The following is an 18,570-nucleotide window of genomic DNA, read 5'->3' as shown; positions in this document are numbered from 1 at the left end:
CAGACAATTAAGCTAAGCTAAGTTTAGGCGAAATTATTTTTAATATTTATGGTATAAACGTACAGAAATTAGAACGAAAAGACAACTTGCCGTTGGCAAGGACAAAACCTGCAAGCAGCAAATAATGCGTTCAGTGTGTTACCAATCGAACTACAGTGGCAGCCAACCAACCATCCACTTTATTGGATATAGTGGACTTATATGTGGTAGTGTTGTTCAGTGTTGACCATGTAGCTATGATGGCGAGTGTGAAACACTTTTTACAGCTAAAGCTGTTATGGTATCACAACAAGAGTCACGCGCAGCACCCTTGTTGTCCGCCGCCGCCGGTGTTTGTAATCGCATGAAATAACAAAAAAAAAACTCGAATAAAAAAAACACCGAGGACATGTGGTAACATAGTGAGATTAGAAGTAAGGTCCATTGCATGCCAGCCCAGTATTCTACCACTGAGCCATGCCAATTTTTTTTTTTTTTAATGCTTTGGACTTGTACACAAACTTGCCTTAGGCAGGCTTGATGTCGGGCAAGGAATTGTGTTAATATAAGTAATAAAGCATTTTAAAACTGCAAAGAAACAACTAGGTGTCACACAATGTGAATTGCGTAACGAGTGGGTTGTCCAATGCTCCAACACATTACAAAAGCTTGTTCTTCATCACCTATTAACTGTGGCACATACCCACTGAAGGCGTAATTCTTTATCATCGTCAGCCACTGAATTCAATGCAAGATTTGTTAGAAGTGTTTAGCAAATACCACGCTTCTCCAAAGAATTACGAAGGATAGCATAGTGAATCCTCGCCGACTAGACAGAAATTATTATTATTTATGACCTAGTGGACACTCAGCAAGCGTGCTTGTAGCAGTTACCCAAAGAGTGTTCAGAAAAGGCTCTGAAAGGCCGCTCTTCCCGCTTTCACTGTCACTGTGCTGCACCTTCAACACAGACCTGGTATTTTTTTGCCTGCTGGTGTCATTGAGATTGTGTTCAACAACAAAAAAAAAGAGCCCTGAAAATTTCTCTGTTTTCATTCATTACTGCCACTCGTACTTAGCTAAACACAAGCTAATAATTTCTCATCGCCGCATTCTCCGCAGACTCCCTGCTTGCAGCACCTGGACGCCAGAGGCACAGCACTGAGCGAGCAGACCCTGCTCGTCCTCGGACGGGCGCTCAGGCTCGGCTCGCACCTCAACTCCCTGCACCTCGAGAACTGCTCCCTCACGGGCCGTTCGCTCGTCATTTTAGGTCAGTACTCCTGGTCTGTATGGCTGTGAGCACCCGAGCCGCACCTGTCGCTACTGCTTCATACCTCTGACCTCTTTTGTGTAACGCTGTAGTGCCGAAAGTTGGGTGAGCTGGTTGCTATTCACAGTGATGTTCCAGTGCGCGCGAGGGACAAGTATACGCATTAAGCACTCATTTGTTTTCGACACTGCGTCTTTGTGGGTTGTGAACGCTGAAAGATCACCGTGAAGTGTGTAATTCGGCTCATGGGAACTGATTGCCTTTATCGAAATATGCCACAATGTTTCTGAATGGTGACCCTAGAGAAAGAAATGAACGAGAAGTGATACACCTTTCGGAGTTCTTCAGGAGTCCTGCCTCGAGGTTTGCACTAGATGTTGATGATAGTCATGACATGAACTCTTTGATCAGTAGAAGTACGAAAGAAGGGGAATGGACCAAGAGGCTCGTTTCTTTGTTAGACAGAATCTACTGAAACCAACAGACAAGTCAGTTGGCTTGATTTGGTAAGCTTAGATATAGAGAGACATGTTATATTTGAAGAGTGTTGATACGTTGTTTGTAAAGGGGGGGGGGGTAACCTTACTCAGTTGATCCTGTTGCATCATAGCTTAAGCGCTAGGTTATGACCACGCTTGTTTTTGACGACAACGATGGCTGAAGACCAGTGATGTTGCGTTCCAAGAGCTGTGCATTTCCATCTGTTACACCTAAGAAGCAGACGACCAAAGGCAGGCCGTTTTGCAAAAAGAGTCGTTGCCTAATTTTCGTTTCTGAATCTGTTGTGAATTCAGACTCGGCCAGTTAAGGGTGAAGCGGACACTGGAAAGTACTTTAAATTAAATTTATTGACTTAAAACTGTTGATACAAATACACTGACGTGAGAAACTCATCTGAACTTGTAATCGAAGGCTAGTTAGAGCTCATTCAACAATAAGAAAAAGGACATGTCACATATCAAAAATAGTATACTAAAGAGTACTTACTAAATGTTATATATCGCTTCACAAGCTACTTAGAACATTATATACAGTACTAACGAATCAAAACAAAACAATTTAGGGTTTAGTAACCCACATACTTTCGTCTCCATCATCTTCAGTTCAGGTCATATCGTCCTTATTTCTGCTCGAAGTCATATAGCTGAGCCCACGTTATCTTTAAAGACCAGCTTCACCACAACATGATCTCGAACAATTGCGAATATCATTCTATATACTAAAGACTTTGATGTCTCACTTGAATTCGTGAGTCTCTCCTACCCTAATGGAAAATAAATGGACAGCCCTGCAGGCATCATGTTTGGTTCGACTGCATTTAGTTTGCCCCTTACCAAAAACTGCACATGTTATCTCACTGAACTCTTCAAAGAACAAGTGAAGGTCGTGGTGGCAAGTGTGGCTAAATCGCTTGCTTTCGTGTTTCCCTCCACAGTGGCAGCACTGAAGCTGAACCCAGCTCTGAAAGAGCTCTACCTCGGCGACAATGGGATGTCGTGTGCCGACGGTCTGCAGCTGGCAAACTTGCTGCGGGCCAACACGCGCCTGGAGTACCTCGACTTGCGTGGGAATAGTCTGCAAGTGAGTGTATATACTGCATGTACTGGCCAGGGCTCGTGCGCAGATTGTGTGCCCCTGTCACAAAAACAGCGGGCCTGTGTGAATATGCATCAAAGCCACAACAAAAGCTCGAGGAGCGGCTTCCCTATAAACCCTTGTAAACTCTCTTGCAAGGAGTGCTACAAGCACTGTTCTAAGGTACCCACCATGCCATAAGTCATCATTAAATTTGGAAGTAGGGGAGTACCCACTGTGACATTATTAATCATTCTGCAAAGAAGCGAGGTACCTGCAACACATCTGTTAGTCATTTTGTGCACTTGATTGATGCTGGGGCTGAAGAGAATAAAAAATTAGGGCTGATACCCTTCGTAATAAGTGGTAATTCGAAGCTTCAAACCGTCCACCTGTGACATAATTTACATTGACGCCCAGTTCTTACTTTACTCACACTATATGCCTCCGTTGACGTGACTCACTGCCCGACGTGACACCTGTGTACCGTCTTTCTGCAGTAGTTTCAAGCACTGGCATGGCTCATTGGTAGAACACTCAACTGTCATACAAAGACCGGGGGTTCAACGCCCACTCAACTCTGGATATTGTTTTCTCATGCACGATAGCAATACGGACATCAGCAGCGATGGCGGCAGATAACTATGGCAGCGAAATCAGGTGGTGCTGTGGTCTCGTAACAGTTTTCGCTGTTATAAACATGCCTAGTTTGCTTTGCCGTCTCGGTAACATTCACAAATCACTGTATGAAACTTGCGCTTGTCATAAAGAAGACTGAAAGAAAAAGAGAAACCTTATTGCTTTGTTTAAACAAGACATACTGTGTTGCAATACCACGCACCAAGAGGACAATGCTCGTGTTTTCTGTGTTTGGTAACAAGTGAGCTATCTTGAACACATATCCAATACTCATTTGCCTGATAGTACTCTAAGGTCTAGTTATCACATGGAAATCAAGGGTTATTTACGCATTTCATTAAATACTTTCATTGTGCGTGTTCATTTAGTCTCACAGCATTAAAACCCATGCCCTAAGACACGCATGCGCTGTATGGGCCACGCTGGCTTTTCATTACATCAGCACACATGTGCGAAACATTGAATGTCGTGGGTGGTTTTACGATAAGTACAACGAACACTATGGCCAATCAAGACATTGAGCCCTCTTCAGCAGTACATCATGTTGGTTGCATACTGATATTGTAGAGGCACTGTTTCAAAAGTGGAGCATTTTAATGTTGAGGTTAGTGGAAAGTCCCTGTGGAATGTGAAGAAGCTCCCAGCAGGCATTTGCCACAGTCATAAATCCACTACTAACCTCTGGTTGAATAAAAAAAAGGAAGCTCTAATGAAAATATTTGGCCACAACTGATGTCATGCACTCTCTGTAATATATATGTATATAGATTGTGTTCTAGGCAAAGGGCAAGCAGAGCAAGGAAATGCAAACGGTTGATGTTTCATTCAGGACACTCGCTGTGCTTTCTAGAATTTCACACAATATGTGCAAATAGCGACGCTGTCGGGGAGAGTCAATAGGCAAGCAGGCCCCTTCGTGAATTGTGCTGGCCTCTGTCACAATATAGAGCAGCTATGTGTTACATGCGTGGCAAGTAACGTTATGTGGCTTTGGATAGGAAAACTGAGCTTTCATGTTGGCAGATGGCGGAAGAACTTTTATAGAGCAAAGTGAAACAATCAAGTAGCAGTATGAGCTCGCCGCGGTGGTCTAGCGGCTAAGGTACTCGGCTGCTGACCCGCAGGTCGTGGGATCGTATCCTGGCTTCGGTGGCTGCACTTTCGATGGAGGCAGACATGCTGTAAACCCGTGTGCTCAGATTTGGGTGCCAGTAAAAAAACCCAGGTGGTCGAAATTTCCGATGCCCTCGACTACGGCGTCTGTCATAATCACATGGTGGTTTTAGGACGTTACACCCCACATATCAAATATCAGTGTTGCCACCAGATCTGCTGCTTTTGCTACATTGGTTCGGCGAAGCTGCTTGAACTTCTAAACAGCAAGGCTGTCTAAGCCAGCTGTGAAATGTCGACTCCGTTGCAAACCATCGTCATAAGCAGGTATGTGCCACAGAATTTTGACAAGTCTCAGTACATCGCCTCTACAGCGTGGTCTGTGATAAGTTGATCTTTGATGGATGAGAGAATGAGTGCAGAGAGAAATTGGGAGACAAAGAAACAAACAGACTGAAAGAAAGACAAAAATAGAGAAATTCTTGCAAAAAAAAAGTTATCGACCACATGGAATCGGAACCAGTGTATTCTTGATGGAAAGGCAAGTGCTCTGATCAATCGGCCATCCAGGCGCTCTGCACAGTGTAGCGTAGCTTTGTATGGTATAGAGTAGCAAGAAGGTGGGAGAGGGAAGTGAGTGAGAGGAGATACGTGATGGTGCTGGGGGAGAGAATAAAGTGTAGCACAAAAAAAATGTCTTAACAAAAGAGAGAAAGTCTGGAAGAAATGTAGATTGGCAGATGAAGCATGAAGTGAATGCTGATGATGGAGAGAAGCTAGGTTATAAGGTTCATAATGTCGACGTTGAAGTGGTCGGCCAGTATATAAAAGAAAGCATGGATGGACGTATAGATGCGCGGGTGGGTGCACGGGCATACAGATGGACACAAAGAGTACAATCTCTTCTTAAACCATATGCACATAATGAATGCTCTTTGTACAGTATACGTAACATCTGTGTTTCGGTCCAGTGAGGACCTACGACGACGATGACAATGGACATCATGCAAGCCTAAGGAGCTTCGCTCCTAAAAGGAAAAGAGATACGGAGAAAAGAACATCAAAAAAAGAGAGAAAAAGAAGTAGAGAGAGAGAAAAAAAAGTGAAATAAAGAGGAACCAAGCAAGCCGCATTCATCGATGGAGACATCGCGCACAACCTTCGCGCCATAGCACGTGGCCTGTCTGCACCTACTCGTGTACATCGAGTTGCGGGTCATCCTAAGAAAGTGCATATTTTCTAGGAGGAAGCCGCACATCCGGATGATAGACATGTCAGTCGACGAAGAGTACGAGCAGCAACGGGCCTGCGCTTCGCTGTGCCGAGCTTTGTGCGACATAGTGCAAACATTAAAATATTTTTTTAGGTTCAGTATATCTCGAATGGTAATTCGTCACGTCTGTGTTTCGTATGTCGGTGTCTGACCGCACTTCCATTCTTGCAGGACATTGGCGTATCGCATCTATCGGACGGAATAGCGCAGCAGCCCGACAGCGCCGACAAGGGGCTCAAGACTCTGGTGCTCTGGAACAACGGCATTTCGCCGGCAGGCATGAGGCACATCTCGCGGGCCCTGGTGAGCACCACAAACACATATGATTTACCTTGTCAGTTCCAAAACATCAGCAACAACAGAACTTCGGAAATTTGTAGCTCAGTTAAACGGAAGCTGGAGAAGCGGTCTTTCTGGGGCCCCCTATCAACTCTTCTGGGGCAAATGCTACAAGTCCTGTAATAACTTTTTCATAAATCATCATAATTTTCAAAGTAGGGAACTACTTACTATGCCAATAATCATCGTTACACTGAAAAGCGAGCTAGTCAATACACATCTAGCTGTTAGGCGTGCTATGTGCTCGTTGTTGAGGCTGTGGCTGATGATGATGAAGACTTATGGTTGAACCTTTTATCATTGTGGCTGCTAATCGACCCACTTGTTACGTAAGTTGCATCGTGTGGTACCTGGTCTTTTTTTATCTTTTAACCATGCTATATTACATCTGTTGCTGCGATTCCTCGCCCAACATGATGTCTGCATAAAGAATTCTTGCAAAGGAGTCTGACAAACTGGTGTGGCTCTGTGGTAGTATACTAGACTGTCGTGCACAGGGCCTGTTGTTAGATCCCACTCACTGGTGGACATTGTTCCTCGTTGCGCACGGTAGCAGTAACAGATACCGGCAGCAGTTGAGGCAGGCGACTAAGCCGCCAAAATTGGCTGTTGTGGGCTCATAAGAGCTTTTGTTCTTATGAGACACGACTAAGAAAGAAAATAAGCTTAGGACATATGTCTGTTCTCCTTCGTGATCCTGTATTTTGCACTGTTCAAACCCATACATTTCAACCAACCCGCCCAGCCAGCTATCTTACTTCCGCATCATTTTTTAGCTTAAAATGAACATAAACGAAGGTGATTTCTCATTAAATTTCTAGCCTGATATTTACTTTTATTGAAGCAAAAATATAACATGAATGATTTCAGGATCTGGTCATTTTTGTTACGGTTGTGTGAAACAAACATGAGCCCCCAGAATTCTGTTACTTCATTCCATTGATTAATTCATGATGAATAGATGTTCAATTACACTTTCATTCAGATTAATTATTACCAAATATTAAAAATGATATATTATGGCATTATTTTTGTTGCAATGAAATATGGAGTGTCTTGAAGTAATGTGTAAGTTTGACTCAGTTTAATGACCGTTCTTAATGAAAGGCATCTGAAAGTGTTAAAAAGAAAGCTTCTTCTATTTCACGTGCTACTTTTTCTTTCAACACAGGAATTTGGCTTCTGCAAATGACAGGCCCCGCCGCGGTGGTCTAGTGGCTAAGGTACTCGGCTGCTGACCCGCAGGGCGCGGGTTCGAATCCCGGCTGCGGCGGCTGCATTTCCGATGGAGGCGGAAATGTTGTAGGCCCGTGTGCTCAGATTTGGGTGCACGTTAAAGAACCCCAGGTGGTCTAAATTTCCGGAGCCCTCCACTACGGCGTCTCTCATAATCATATAGTGGTTTTGGGACGTTAAACCCCACATATCAATCAATCAATCTGCAAATGACAGTGCTGGTTTTTGTTATGTTCATTTGTATTCAAGTGTCTCTTGTCTAATGTTTCTTTATTGCGTTAGCATCTATTTCGCGCATCAATGCTTCAAGACGAATTACCAACTCACTTGATGGTTTGTCCTTCGCATCCCACTATGGGCAGAAGGCGGCAGATATTGCGTGTTTTTCAGAGCCAGACGTGTCGCCCTCTTCACACAGGTTGCCACGAAGTCCCTGATTACCCTCAACTTGGGTCACAACGCTATCGGGGACGACGGCTTGCTCATTCTGCGCGAGGCGCTCATGCGCAACAAGTCCGTCTGCAACCTGGGCCTGCAGAACACGAAGATAACGTGTGAAGGTTTGTCCTCTTATCACTTTGGCAGCATATGCCTGTACACGTGCCGGGCATATGCCACGTGCATGACAGGCACTTGTGCATACACGTGCCACATGTGTAGGGGCGCATCAGGGTCGTGCCACGTGTGCATGCAATGACGAGAGCAACTCTAAGAAGGCAGTGGCATTTCCACTACAAAGGCGGGGGCACAAAAGTCTGCGCCAATGACCTCGTACATCGAGAGTGATGTCATAGGGCCGATCCATAAGGTAATGAGATTCGGTCTTGTAAAAAGAATTTACTCGTTCGATCGGTGCATGCTATTCAAGTTTTTGACAATATACTTTCCTTAGGCATCACATACTGTTTACGGCACGATTCCCATGCTGCAAAGGTTTTCTGTAAAGTCGGCTGCCGTCACCCCTTTTGGAGACTGTGACAGCTGATCGGATGGCAGGAACATTGTTAAAGTGTTGACCTTTCAGGTTTCTCCAGAGATTTGGGAGTCTGTCAGTATTATATGAGGGCTTTGTCAGCACTAGATCAGCCCTGATGTAAGCCCAGTAGACTTCTTGTGGTTCTCAACGCTTAAGAGTAGCCTGAAAAGCCACAATTTCGATGGTGTGCCATCACAACCAGTGTGCCAGGATTTCTCCAAAAGAAATTATGGCAGCTGACAATCAGAGAAGGAGGTCTTTGCAGGGTTTGAATCTCATCGTATTCGGCATATCAATGCCCAAGAAAACCTTTTTTCAGGAATTTAGGTAATTTGTACTGATGCGATCAATAAACACTTCTTACGAGCCCCAGCCTCACTGCTATACACACAGACCTTGTGAGCTGCGTGGTCAATGACCCCGTCATTTGAGAAAAGTGCCAAGAACAAAGGTGGAACTGCAGGTGAACCCCTATATAAGAGGCATGCTGCTGGCAGAAGCTCTTGACATTTATATGAGATGTCTTTTATAAGCAAAATACCATCTATGCATTTTCTTATCTACCCATACTTTATTACTGCTGGCCCACTGGCATCTCTTATGCCAATTTGTCTCTTACATCAGCATCTCTTAAGTTAAAGAAGTTCGACTGCTTTAGCAGAGTGTGACGTTGTGCGAGTTGGTGCATAGCTTAATAAATTGATGGTGGCGCAACAGATATTAGCAAGGAAAAAAGAAGGAGACGAGCTAGACAGCCAGACTTTCAACTCGTTTGTTTTCCTCGCATCACCCAAATATACATGCTTCCAGTATGCGCACAAGGAGAGGGTGCAGCACAAGTGACTATCACTTTGCACACACAGAAAGCTATCGCACAGCACTATCTAGAAACAGGTATTCTTTCTTGTACAAAGTGATCGACGCAACACTGACTCATTCGTTTTCCTTCCTTTGTATGTGGTATGCCTCCAGTACTTCACGTGCTAACGTTTCCCTGATTTGTCCTAACACACGTGTCTCTCGGAATAGTGGTGCGCAGCCGCACGAAGCACAATGTAACGGCAGGTGTGAACCCACACCATTCTTCAATAAGATATGCTCCCTAAGGCGATCATTAACGCAGCGTCCTGTTTGGCCTATGTACACCTTGCCACAGCTCAACGGAATTAATTAAATAACGCCCGGTATGCGACACAGAACTGGCCGGGCGCGCTTCTTTTCGGATGAAAGGTTAGCTTTCTGCGAACAAATGCGGGCACAGAGCTTCGACAGCTTGTTGGGTGCGGAGAAAACTACTTGATCATCATGCCTGTTTGCAACTTTCTTCAAATTGTGGGCAATTTTGTGCATGTAAGGCAGAACCAGTGGCTCCTTTTTTCGCACAGCCTCGGGGTGTCTGCTGCATCCTTTAAGCTTCCAAAGCAGAGGTTCAGACACACTGGTGAAGACCGCCGAAGGTGAACCAGCTGCAACCAGCCTTGAAATCTGTTCCTGAAAACTGTTGTCCATGGTGTGCTTGTACGAGTTGAACAACGCAGATCGAAGACACATTGTTGCAATGGCTCTTTTTTACAGTTTTCAAGTGTGCTGATTCGTAAGGCAGGAGGTCTTTGCGTCACGGGGGCTGGACATTCAGCACGAATGTGTAGCGTTTAATGACAACTCTATGTCTAAAAACTGCAAGTGATTGTCTTGAGGTAGCCAACTCAAGACAATCATTTGCAGTTTTTAGACATCAACCAGTCATTTAATGCTGAGAGACATGTGTGTTAGGACAAATCAGGGAAACGTTAGCATGTGAAGTACTGGAGGCATACCACATACAAAGGAAGGAAAACGAATGAGTCAGTGTTGCGTCGATCACTTTGTACAAGAAAGAATACCTGTTTATAGATAGCGCTGTGGGATAGCTTTCTGTGTGTGCAAAGTGATAGTCGCTTGTGCTACGCCCTCTCCTTGTGCGCATTGTTAAGGTCTGTGTCGAAGGAGTGCGTTCCTGATGATGGCATCCCACCGCTGCCACCAGTTGTTGCGGGTCAGAAGGAGGAAGGAGGAAGTTGCTGATGGCATCCCACCGCTGCCACCAGTTGTTGCAAATGGGTGTCTACCCGGTCTCCTGTGGTAGCGTGGTGTAACCGGGTGGAGGAACTGAACGCTGATAAGAAAAAGATACGAAAACAAACAGGTTTATGGAACTATTTACTCATATTTACAGCAAAGAAAGGTTAGGGGTTTCCCAAACCACGAGCGTGGTGGTTGAACGTTACATAGTTCAGAGCTACGTGCAGCACTCAGCGGCGTCGTTTTAAGCCCTGTCGGGCTCTTCCTCTCCGAGTGGAACACCGATCACACACACACAACAGGTGAGGGGGATGAGCATGCACGGTCCACGTGAATGTCCAATATTGAGTCGTGATCACTGCACTGCAAGGTGGTGCCAGTGGGGCTCTTCCTCATCGTGTGTGTGCCGCTAGTCGAGAGGTCCCACGATCCTGACAGCATACATCAAAGGGTCTGCTGCACAGCTCGCCTAATTAGCGGGGTGATTTGCGGTGGCCGCCGCGGTCTCTTCCAGGAAGATGCTGTCATTGTTGTCCTTTCTCGAACGGTCAACGGCGTCTTGGCGACACGACGTCTCATCCTCCGGCTAGCAGGGACAATGCCTGGCCATAGGCAGCTGGCCAGTCGTCTACTTGATTGAGGATTAAAAGGAGCGCCGCTCTCTTGTCAGCTCTGGCGCCGGTCAATCAGCTTCCCCGTCGCCAGATGAGTTGCCAAGGTCATCAGGCACCGCCGCTGTTCGAAGGGACGATGAAAGGGTCCGCATTTGAAAGTCGGGAACTCACCTTTGCTTGCCGCATGGTCTGGATAATTGCTCAAATCTTCGACAGCGTCTGGCAGACTGGGCGCCGAAGGGATTGAGAGCCTCCCCAGTAGACCGGCTCACACACAATGGCGTCTGCCCATATGAATTTCCAGGCCAAACTTAACAGCATACTGGAAGCATATAGTATATTCGGGTGATGCGAGGAAAATAAACGAGCTAAAAGTCTGGCACTCTCTCCTGTCTCCTTTTTTCCTTGGTAATATCTGTTGCACCACCATTATTTTATTAAATTAGACTGTATTTCTTTGAGTGGAGAGGCAATTGACTGCAGCAGTTCTATCATCTTCTGCGTTTTTAAGTTAGCTGAGTTCAGAGTTTGGTTTTTGAGGTGCTCACAAATAAAATACAAAGAAAAAACACAGAGGTATGCATGTGCTCGCCCTCGGCCCAAATTAATTTGAGAAAACAAGAAAAAACCCAGGCCATGGTCCGTAACACGTGAACACCTGCAGGTGCAGTTTGCTTCCAGGCAAAAAAAAAAAAAAATCGTTGAATCTTCCACTAAGCCAAGCACGTCCTGAGGCAGTGAAACTGGACAATTCCGAAAACTAATCTGGTTGATTCTAGGTTGTTTCTAGGCCTTAGCTAGGTGATGCTAGATTGCTTCTATCTGGATTCACAACAGAGAGGTTTGAGCTAAACCACAGACAGTCACAGACATGACACAGGCACATTGTTGCTGACGTAGGCCTTTCATCACTTCGCGGTCTTCTCACAGCCACAGCTGCATTTCTCGTTCCCTATAATATTCTCTCGTTTTACGTATTCAAGGTCTTCGGCTCGCTGGTATCGCTTCCCGGGCCATTTGTCGTTGGTCGCACTGTTGCCTTCTTCCTTTTTGGTGGTAGTCATGAGTAGTTAGATTCAATTGATTTCAGTGGCGCATTCCCGTTTATGATCGCGGCAGTTTTCAGATATCAGGCCATATTTCTTTGCATTAAATTTGTTTGACCTCGGAGTTGCTTACTGGCCCTTTAATTGCGGGTGCTTCAAGCAAGGTGACACAACCATTTAGAAGGTTTTACGTTTTTACATGATTTTTTTTACTGTGTGTAATGGTATTCCAGCAGTGCTAGCATTGATTATTTGAGCATTTATATAGCTGTAGGGCAGTGATGGTTCATCCACTTCTAAGGTTCACAAGAGCTCCTTGTCAAAGTGGTGCTGAATCTGCATGTGGGCTGTACATCTATATTTTCGCTACCCTTACTTCTGTAGTGGCTTTGGACACTTTGCTATGTGGAGTCGCACTGTGAAGCTAAAAAATTGTATTCAAGTATCCTCACTGCTTGAAGTATGTGCTCTCAAATGTGGCATTCTTTTCGTTGGCTGTTTTTCCAATCTTTTGTGTCCAGAGAGGTGCCTGGCCTTAATCGCATGCCTTCTTTCTACTCGCAGCACCCTTTACAGTTGAATCCCTTCATAAGTGCCCTATGGAACAGTTCTTGTCCCTTTTCTGAGGGGTCTCTCTCAGGTGACAACCTGAGAAACAGATGCGAGCTCTCTCTCCGCAGAATTGCAGCACCTGCTCTTCACCTGTGAAAGACAGTCATGCTAGCTGGTTTGTTTTCAATCGAGTCACAGATACTTTTTCTTGGCTAATGTAAATGCTATGCGTATTAAGAACATTTTGCGGGTGTGCTGCAGGTGCCATTGCCTTGGCAGAGTTTATCGCCGACAGCCAGATCATTGCGAGGTTGGACCTGCGGGAGAACAAGATCGAAGTTGGCGGCCTCATGGCACTGGCTCAGTCGCTGAAGCTCAGCAAGAGCGTCACGCGGCTAGACCTGGACCAAGTCAAAGCCGAAAACGTAAACTCCATTAATTTGCATATTTCTGTGGCATTTGAAACCTGGAAGCTTGCAGAGAAGGTTCAACATAAATTGAAGGCGATGCAGAAAGCAAAAGAAAGGAAAATGATAGGTGTAACCTCAAGAGACAAAAAGAGGGCACAGCAGATCAAAGAACAAATGATTGGTAAGGACAGCTTTGCCGAAATCAAGAAGAAATCGACATGGGCAGGGCATGCAGCTCGTAAGCAATTGATGACCGCTGGTCATTAAGAGTAACTTACTGGATTCCAAGAGAAGACAGTTAAGCACGCTAGGGGTAGGCAGATGAGACTGTAGACGTTTGCGGGGATAGTGTGGCAGCAGCAAGCACAAGACCGGGTTGACTGGCAGAATATGGTAGAGGCCTTTGCCCTGCAGTGGGCAGTCAGGTCGATGATGATGATGATGATAATGTTTAAAATATGGCGCAATACTCGTTTTTAGCTTTATGTCATGTCAGCGAAGGCATGTGCTGAAGATTGGCAGGGATGGCGCTGATTTGTTTGTAACAGCCTAGTCAAGTTTTTGTCGACACTTCTCCCTGTGCGGGCACTCGTACAACATCACCCTCAAGTTATCAGTGTTTAAATGTCACAGATGCAGTACTTGCCCATAGCTTCTGATGGTTGTATGCATGGAAACTGAGGGAAGGAACTAGGAAAATAAAATACACGCATGGATACATACTGGTAAGCATTTAGCTTTGGCTCACTTAAAACACAGCAAGAACGACATGCAGCTACATGTCAACAGAAGCAGTTTGTATCATCCATAATGAGCATTTAGGATGAATGTCATATGGTGCAAAAAAAAATTGGCATAAATGAAAATAGAAAAAAGAATGTCAAGAACAGTACATTAAATTTTTCATTTGAAAAATTGAGCACAGTGCCATTGCAAGCAACATTGTTTGGGGCACGTAGCTTCATAAACTAAATCCACAGCCTTGTGATCCACAATGTTCTGCTGATAAAATATTCCACAAAGCCATTGTTCCTGGGCAGAAGGCATATTTGAAGAGACCTAGTGATGTGCCGTCGTACTTCAAATTGACAGTCCAGACTGATATGATAAAATAGGAGAACACGAAAAATGTAGACACTGTGGAGAGAACGTAGAGAAACAGGATGAACCCCGACTCGAACTAAATTTACTAACAGAAGATGTGTATTGCGTATAAAGCTGGAACATGCCATAGGGGGAAAATATCAACTATGCATTACAAAGCAAAAGCTATTGAAAAGTACTATACTATCAAGAAATGGCACTTCTTGTGAGGTTGCTGCAATTGAGGCCTGACTTATGCTTTGCTGGCCCTTTATGCTCAGTATGTGCTGCCTTTACCCCCATTCTTAACAGCAAATCTTTATGATCAGTATACCAAATTGTTGTTTTTTGTAACTTTGGCGAGTATTTGCACTGGGTGCAATGGGGAGACAGTAGCACATACATGTTATTCTTCAGAGACAACAGATTCTCTCTAGGTCGTTGACACAGTGGCTCTTCTACAAACTGATACTAGTCTGGTTGATTGAGTATAATGTGAAGCATTATTACTGTTTTCTTTGTTCTCAATTCAACACCAGAAAGCGAAACATGCAGTTCCATCAGGGGTGCCCCTGCGAACTCCTTACCATGGCAGTTAAATCCTGACACTGAATTCTTTCATAAAATTGTTTCTTTCAGTTCAACATCCTGAAATGCGAATATTGCCATACATATTCGTGTAATGGACATACTCTTTTCCCCCAAAAAATGCGGTAATTAATAATGCAAAAAAAAAATTAGATAGCTTAACCTTTTGCGATTGGCATATGCGTACACTCTTTAACAGCAGCTTTTTTGTTGTGCTTCACTCATCTTTGATAGTTGACAATGCTATCTTTTGCAAGCTGTCCCCACGCCGCCCACGCACTCCGAAAAGTTTTTCACAGTTTTCTTTTCTTACACTCGTTTAACCTTAACGATATGCGCTATGATCTCGTCAGGAGTGTCCACAAGCGTGCGCTGCGATGCTGCATTGCACTTTGCCAACTCCTCAACGACTGCATGACGACCGTGGAAACGACGTTGACATTGCAGCAAGTAACCAACATTGCAGCGAGCTACCACTGATGCATCAAAACAAACCGCCGATAACAAGATTAACGACAAAATAGGGCCGCTGCCTCGCTGTCCACATCAAAGGGGGGGGAGGGAGCGAGCCGACGAGGCTTGGCATAATAAAAAACAGAAAAGAGTCGATGGGCGAGGAGGCGCTACGTGTCCGTTCACAGAACTGCAGCGGTTGAATATAGAAGGTTCGTTTATTGCGCGTGAGAAAAAGGATCCAGGTTTTGTCGACCAAAGTGGGAGGTGTGTAGTCCGCCTTTTCCATGATGCCGCGGCGCATGCGCCCTTCCCAAGCAGAAAAGTTGTGAAATAAATTCTCGTCCAGGAGGCCTTCGTTCTAGCAATGCCACTTCTCCTGGCCCCTACCAAACCCTACTAAAACGCCAGAGGGCAGCACAGGAAAATGGAAAAGACGGATTATGCGAGTGCGTTCATTACAAGAGTAAATACAGTCATTGCTCCTTAAGCTGTTGCAGGGTCTCAAACTCATCTCAGCCGGTGGGTAACAGACACTAAACACAGTCTTTCAAGGACTGGGGCAGTGAGAAACGACAAGGGGTTAGGGGGAGGATTAAGAACATGTCATTAACATTGGCAAACAAAAGAAAGCCTTTTCCATATCTCACAAATGCACGATTTACAAAAGGGATTTCAGTCAGGCATTGAGAAGAATTGAGAAGCATTGATATCAATCTGCAGAATGATTGAAATCTGGACACCGATCCTGAAATATGAAGTTCTTTTTTCACGGTAATGTTTGAACCGATGCTTAGTGCCTGGGTTGCCTCAAAAAAGGAACGCATGAGACCAGTCATGTCTGTGTAGCTCACAGACACCCTTACTACAAATACTATTTTTAAAAGATATAGGTCAAAGGCAGTCATTGCAGGATGGGCCTCTAAAGTAAGGGTCGCGGGCCGCAAGCTTGAGACTTCTGAGATATCCTATGTGTTAATACAGTATACACTTAGCAGTCAGGAACAAGTAAATGCCATAGGTACACTGACCAAATACTTGGCCTTGGCTGATATTCCACGATCTCAGAGGCCATGTGCTGCATCCTGCAGGTCCTGCAGGCATGTGCCTCTACTGGGCATGCCTGAGCCAGAAACAACAGCTGATACAGTTGTCGAACATGATAGCCAAAAGTGCTTAATAGTTCTACCTGATGTTCTCATGAAATATTGGCAGCCGGAGATTCATTAGTCAACCAAGTTAAGTAGCAAGGCATGATAACTGAAAGAAAGCTGAAGGGTTCTTCTTGAGGGGCTGGTTGGTTTAATATATCATACGGGGCACGAATCAGACAAACACAAAGCGAAAGAGATAGTTCGAACACTCGTCCTGTCCTTTAGGTGTTTGCGTTCATTTTGTGTTTAATTTGCACTCCATATATTAGAGCTAGATTAGAATTGATTTTTAAGAGTTGGCTTTTTATATGAGCTCTAATGTCAAAGGGTTCTGTGACTGGCAGTAGTTTGACAATAACCGATCTGTTGTGGGCATGCAACATGTGACATGTACCTATTGTTGGAACGTGCATGCACAGGATGCCAAGGACAGCGTTCAGGACCAGCAAAGGCTCCTCCTGGAGATTGGCGAGCAATGCCGCCGCAACAAGAGGCTCCTTCGGCTGGCCTCGGTGTCCAGCGTCTGCAACGGCATCTCGGGTCCCAACGCCCCTGCCCTGCCAGACCTCGCCAACTCCGCGGTCCTCGCAAATGGCACCATCGTGGCGGCCACCGCTGCAACTACTCAGGTGCGTTGCCTGACGAGATTGCTCGTTTTAAACTGCATCCTGATGTAGAACCGTGAGCAAGCTGGTGGGCATTCATATTTAAACTTGTAGCAGCTGCCGCCACAGATGAAGAACAAGAAGTGTGCAAGTGGATATCGAAACATGGCATCATAGAAGACATGATATTAATGCGAACGAACAGACATTGATGCCAGGGAATATACAGGGGATGTTATTAGGATTAATTTTAATGTAAATCTGAAGAAAGAAAAGTATACGAAAAGCTAACTTTGCACTGGCAGGCACCTCACCTATGTCCTTGGATTAACATGTCTGATGCTCTGCCAACTCGGCTACGGTGACGGTCCTAACCCCGTCCACCTCATGGGGTGTAAAAGTTGGTTTAAATGGGAGAGTGTCAGTCAGCCCCGCTAGTAGCCATGATGGCGAGTGCGAAACACTCTTTGTCTGTCTGTTGGGGTCGTGTAGTACATGGTCTTGCTTGCGCTACCGGCTGCCATGTAGCACCTGGCAGCTGACTTATAAGATCACATGCTACACGACACCAGCTGACAGCCAAAGAGTGTTTCGCACTTGCCGTCATAACTACTAGCGGGGCTGACTGACACTCTCAGGTTTAAATGCACATGTATACGCCATAAAAACATCAGGGGTACGACCTCCACTGTAGCTCAGTTGGTAGAGCGTCGGACTCAACATTCGTAGGTCGCAGGTTCGGCCCTGCTAACAGCAAGTTACCTTTTCGTCCACTTTTATATGTTTACATTTACTTGACAATTACTACTAGTAATAACATCCCCTGTACTTCCCTTGGCGTCATTGTCTGTTAGTGCTCATTAATATTGTGTCTAACAAAGAAAAACGAGCTCTTAAAATGCCGCTTCTTTCTAGCATCATTGAAGGTAGTGCAATTATTTTGCTAAGGAAAGATGCAAAATAGAGAAGCGACTAGCACTTACTTAAACTGAACATTCAATGCGAGATGTTCATGCGTGTATACATACAAAGAAAGCATAAATAAAATAAGAAAGTTTATGGGCCAGACCAATCATAAATCTACCATTTGTATTGAGCGTCTCATCAAGAAAACAAAGTTCTCATGTGGTAAGTGAAATAGATGGCACGCTCACACATTCAGTGTCATCATGTTTGGTTTCAGCTGCTTCAACAACAAAGTGAGCTGATAGTTCTTTGCCATGTTAAACAATGCTCGTGTTATGAGAGCACAGTACACAACCAGTCACTACATAGGACAGCCAGGTGACCATCAGCACATTTTTGTGCCTTGTTATCATGTTCTCTGAGCTGCACAAATACAACATGTGCCCCTTATTACTCGCAATGTTGATCATCTGCCAAGATCTCTATCCAGAGCTTCAACCTACAGCTACAGGTTTAGGAGCGAACATTCATACAAAACTGTGCTTCAGAGAGGGAGAGATATAGCAAGCTTTAATAAAAATTTTGGAGATGTTGGCCTGGTTTATCGCCTAGCTCGCTAGTCAAGGTGTGGGGTGAGGACTCTGAAGTACACAATGATCAAACTTACACATGTAGTCACAAACACACATATACAT

At 44.9% G+C, this 18,570-nt stretch overlaps 1 protein-coding gene and 1 long non-coding RNA gene across 3 annotated transcripts in view; one reads left to right on the top strand and one right to left on the bottom strand.

Moving 5' to 3' along the window:
- LOC119167160 (uncharacterized) overlaps positions 1 to 18,570 on the top strand; it is a 349,532-nt gene that overhangs the window by 314,892 nt on the left and 16,070 nt on the right. For both annotated transcript variants that reach the window (XM_037418600.2, XM_075867002.1), the window contains 6 exons: positions 1,102 to 1,252; positions 2,688 to 2,833; positions 6,024 to 6,155; positions 7,846 to 7,987; positions 12,938 to 13,101; positions 16,784 to 16,993. In XM_037418600.2, the coding sequence (XP_037274497.1) occupies positions 1,102 to 1,252; positions 2,688 to 2,833; positions 6,024 to 6,155; positions 7,846 to 7,987; positions 12,938 to 13,101; positions 16,784 to 16,993 (945 nt within the window). The remainder of the gene's footprint in view (positions 1 to 1,101; positions 1,253 to 2,687; positions 2,834 to 6,023; positions 6,156 to 7,845; positions 7,988 to 12,937; positions 13,102 to 16,783; positions 16,994 to 18,570) is intronic.
- LOC142765653 (uncharacterized) overlaps positions 7,822 to 18,570 on the bottom strand; it is a 28,932-nt gene continuing 18,183 nt past the window's right edge. The window contains exons 2-3 of the long non-coding RNA XR_012884344.1: positions 16,759 to 17,032; positions 7,822 to 7,959 (exon numbers count right to left, since the gene is read on the bottom strand). This is a non-coding gene — a long non-coding RNA (uncharacterized LOC142765653). The remainder of the gene's footprint in view (positions 7,960 to 16,758; positions 17,033 to 18,570) is intronic.

This window comes from Rhipicephalus microplus, chromosome 6 (assembly GCF_043290135.1).
Source record: "Rhipicephalus microplus isolate Deutch F79 chromosome 6, USDA_Rmic, whole genome shotgun sequence".
Classification (NCBI taxonomy): domain Eukaryota; kingdom Metazoa; phylum Arthropoda; class Arachnida; order Ixodida; family Ixodidae; genus Rhipicephalus; species Rhipicephalus microplus.
Note: the sequence above shows the minus strand (reverse complement) of the source record. Positions and strands in the feature narration are given on the sequence as shown.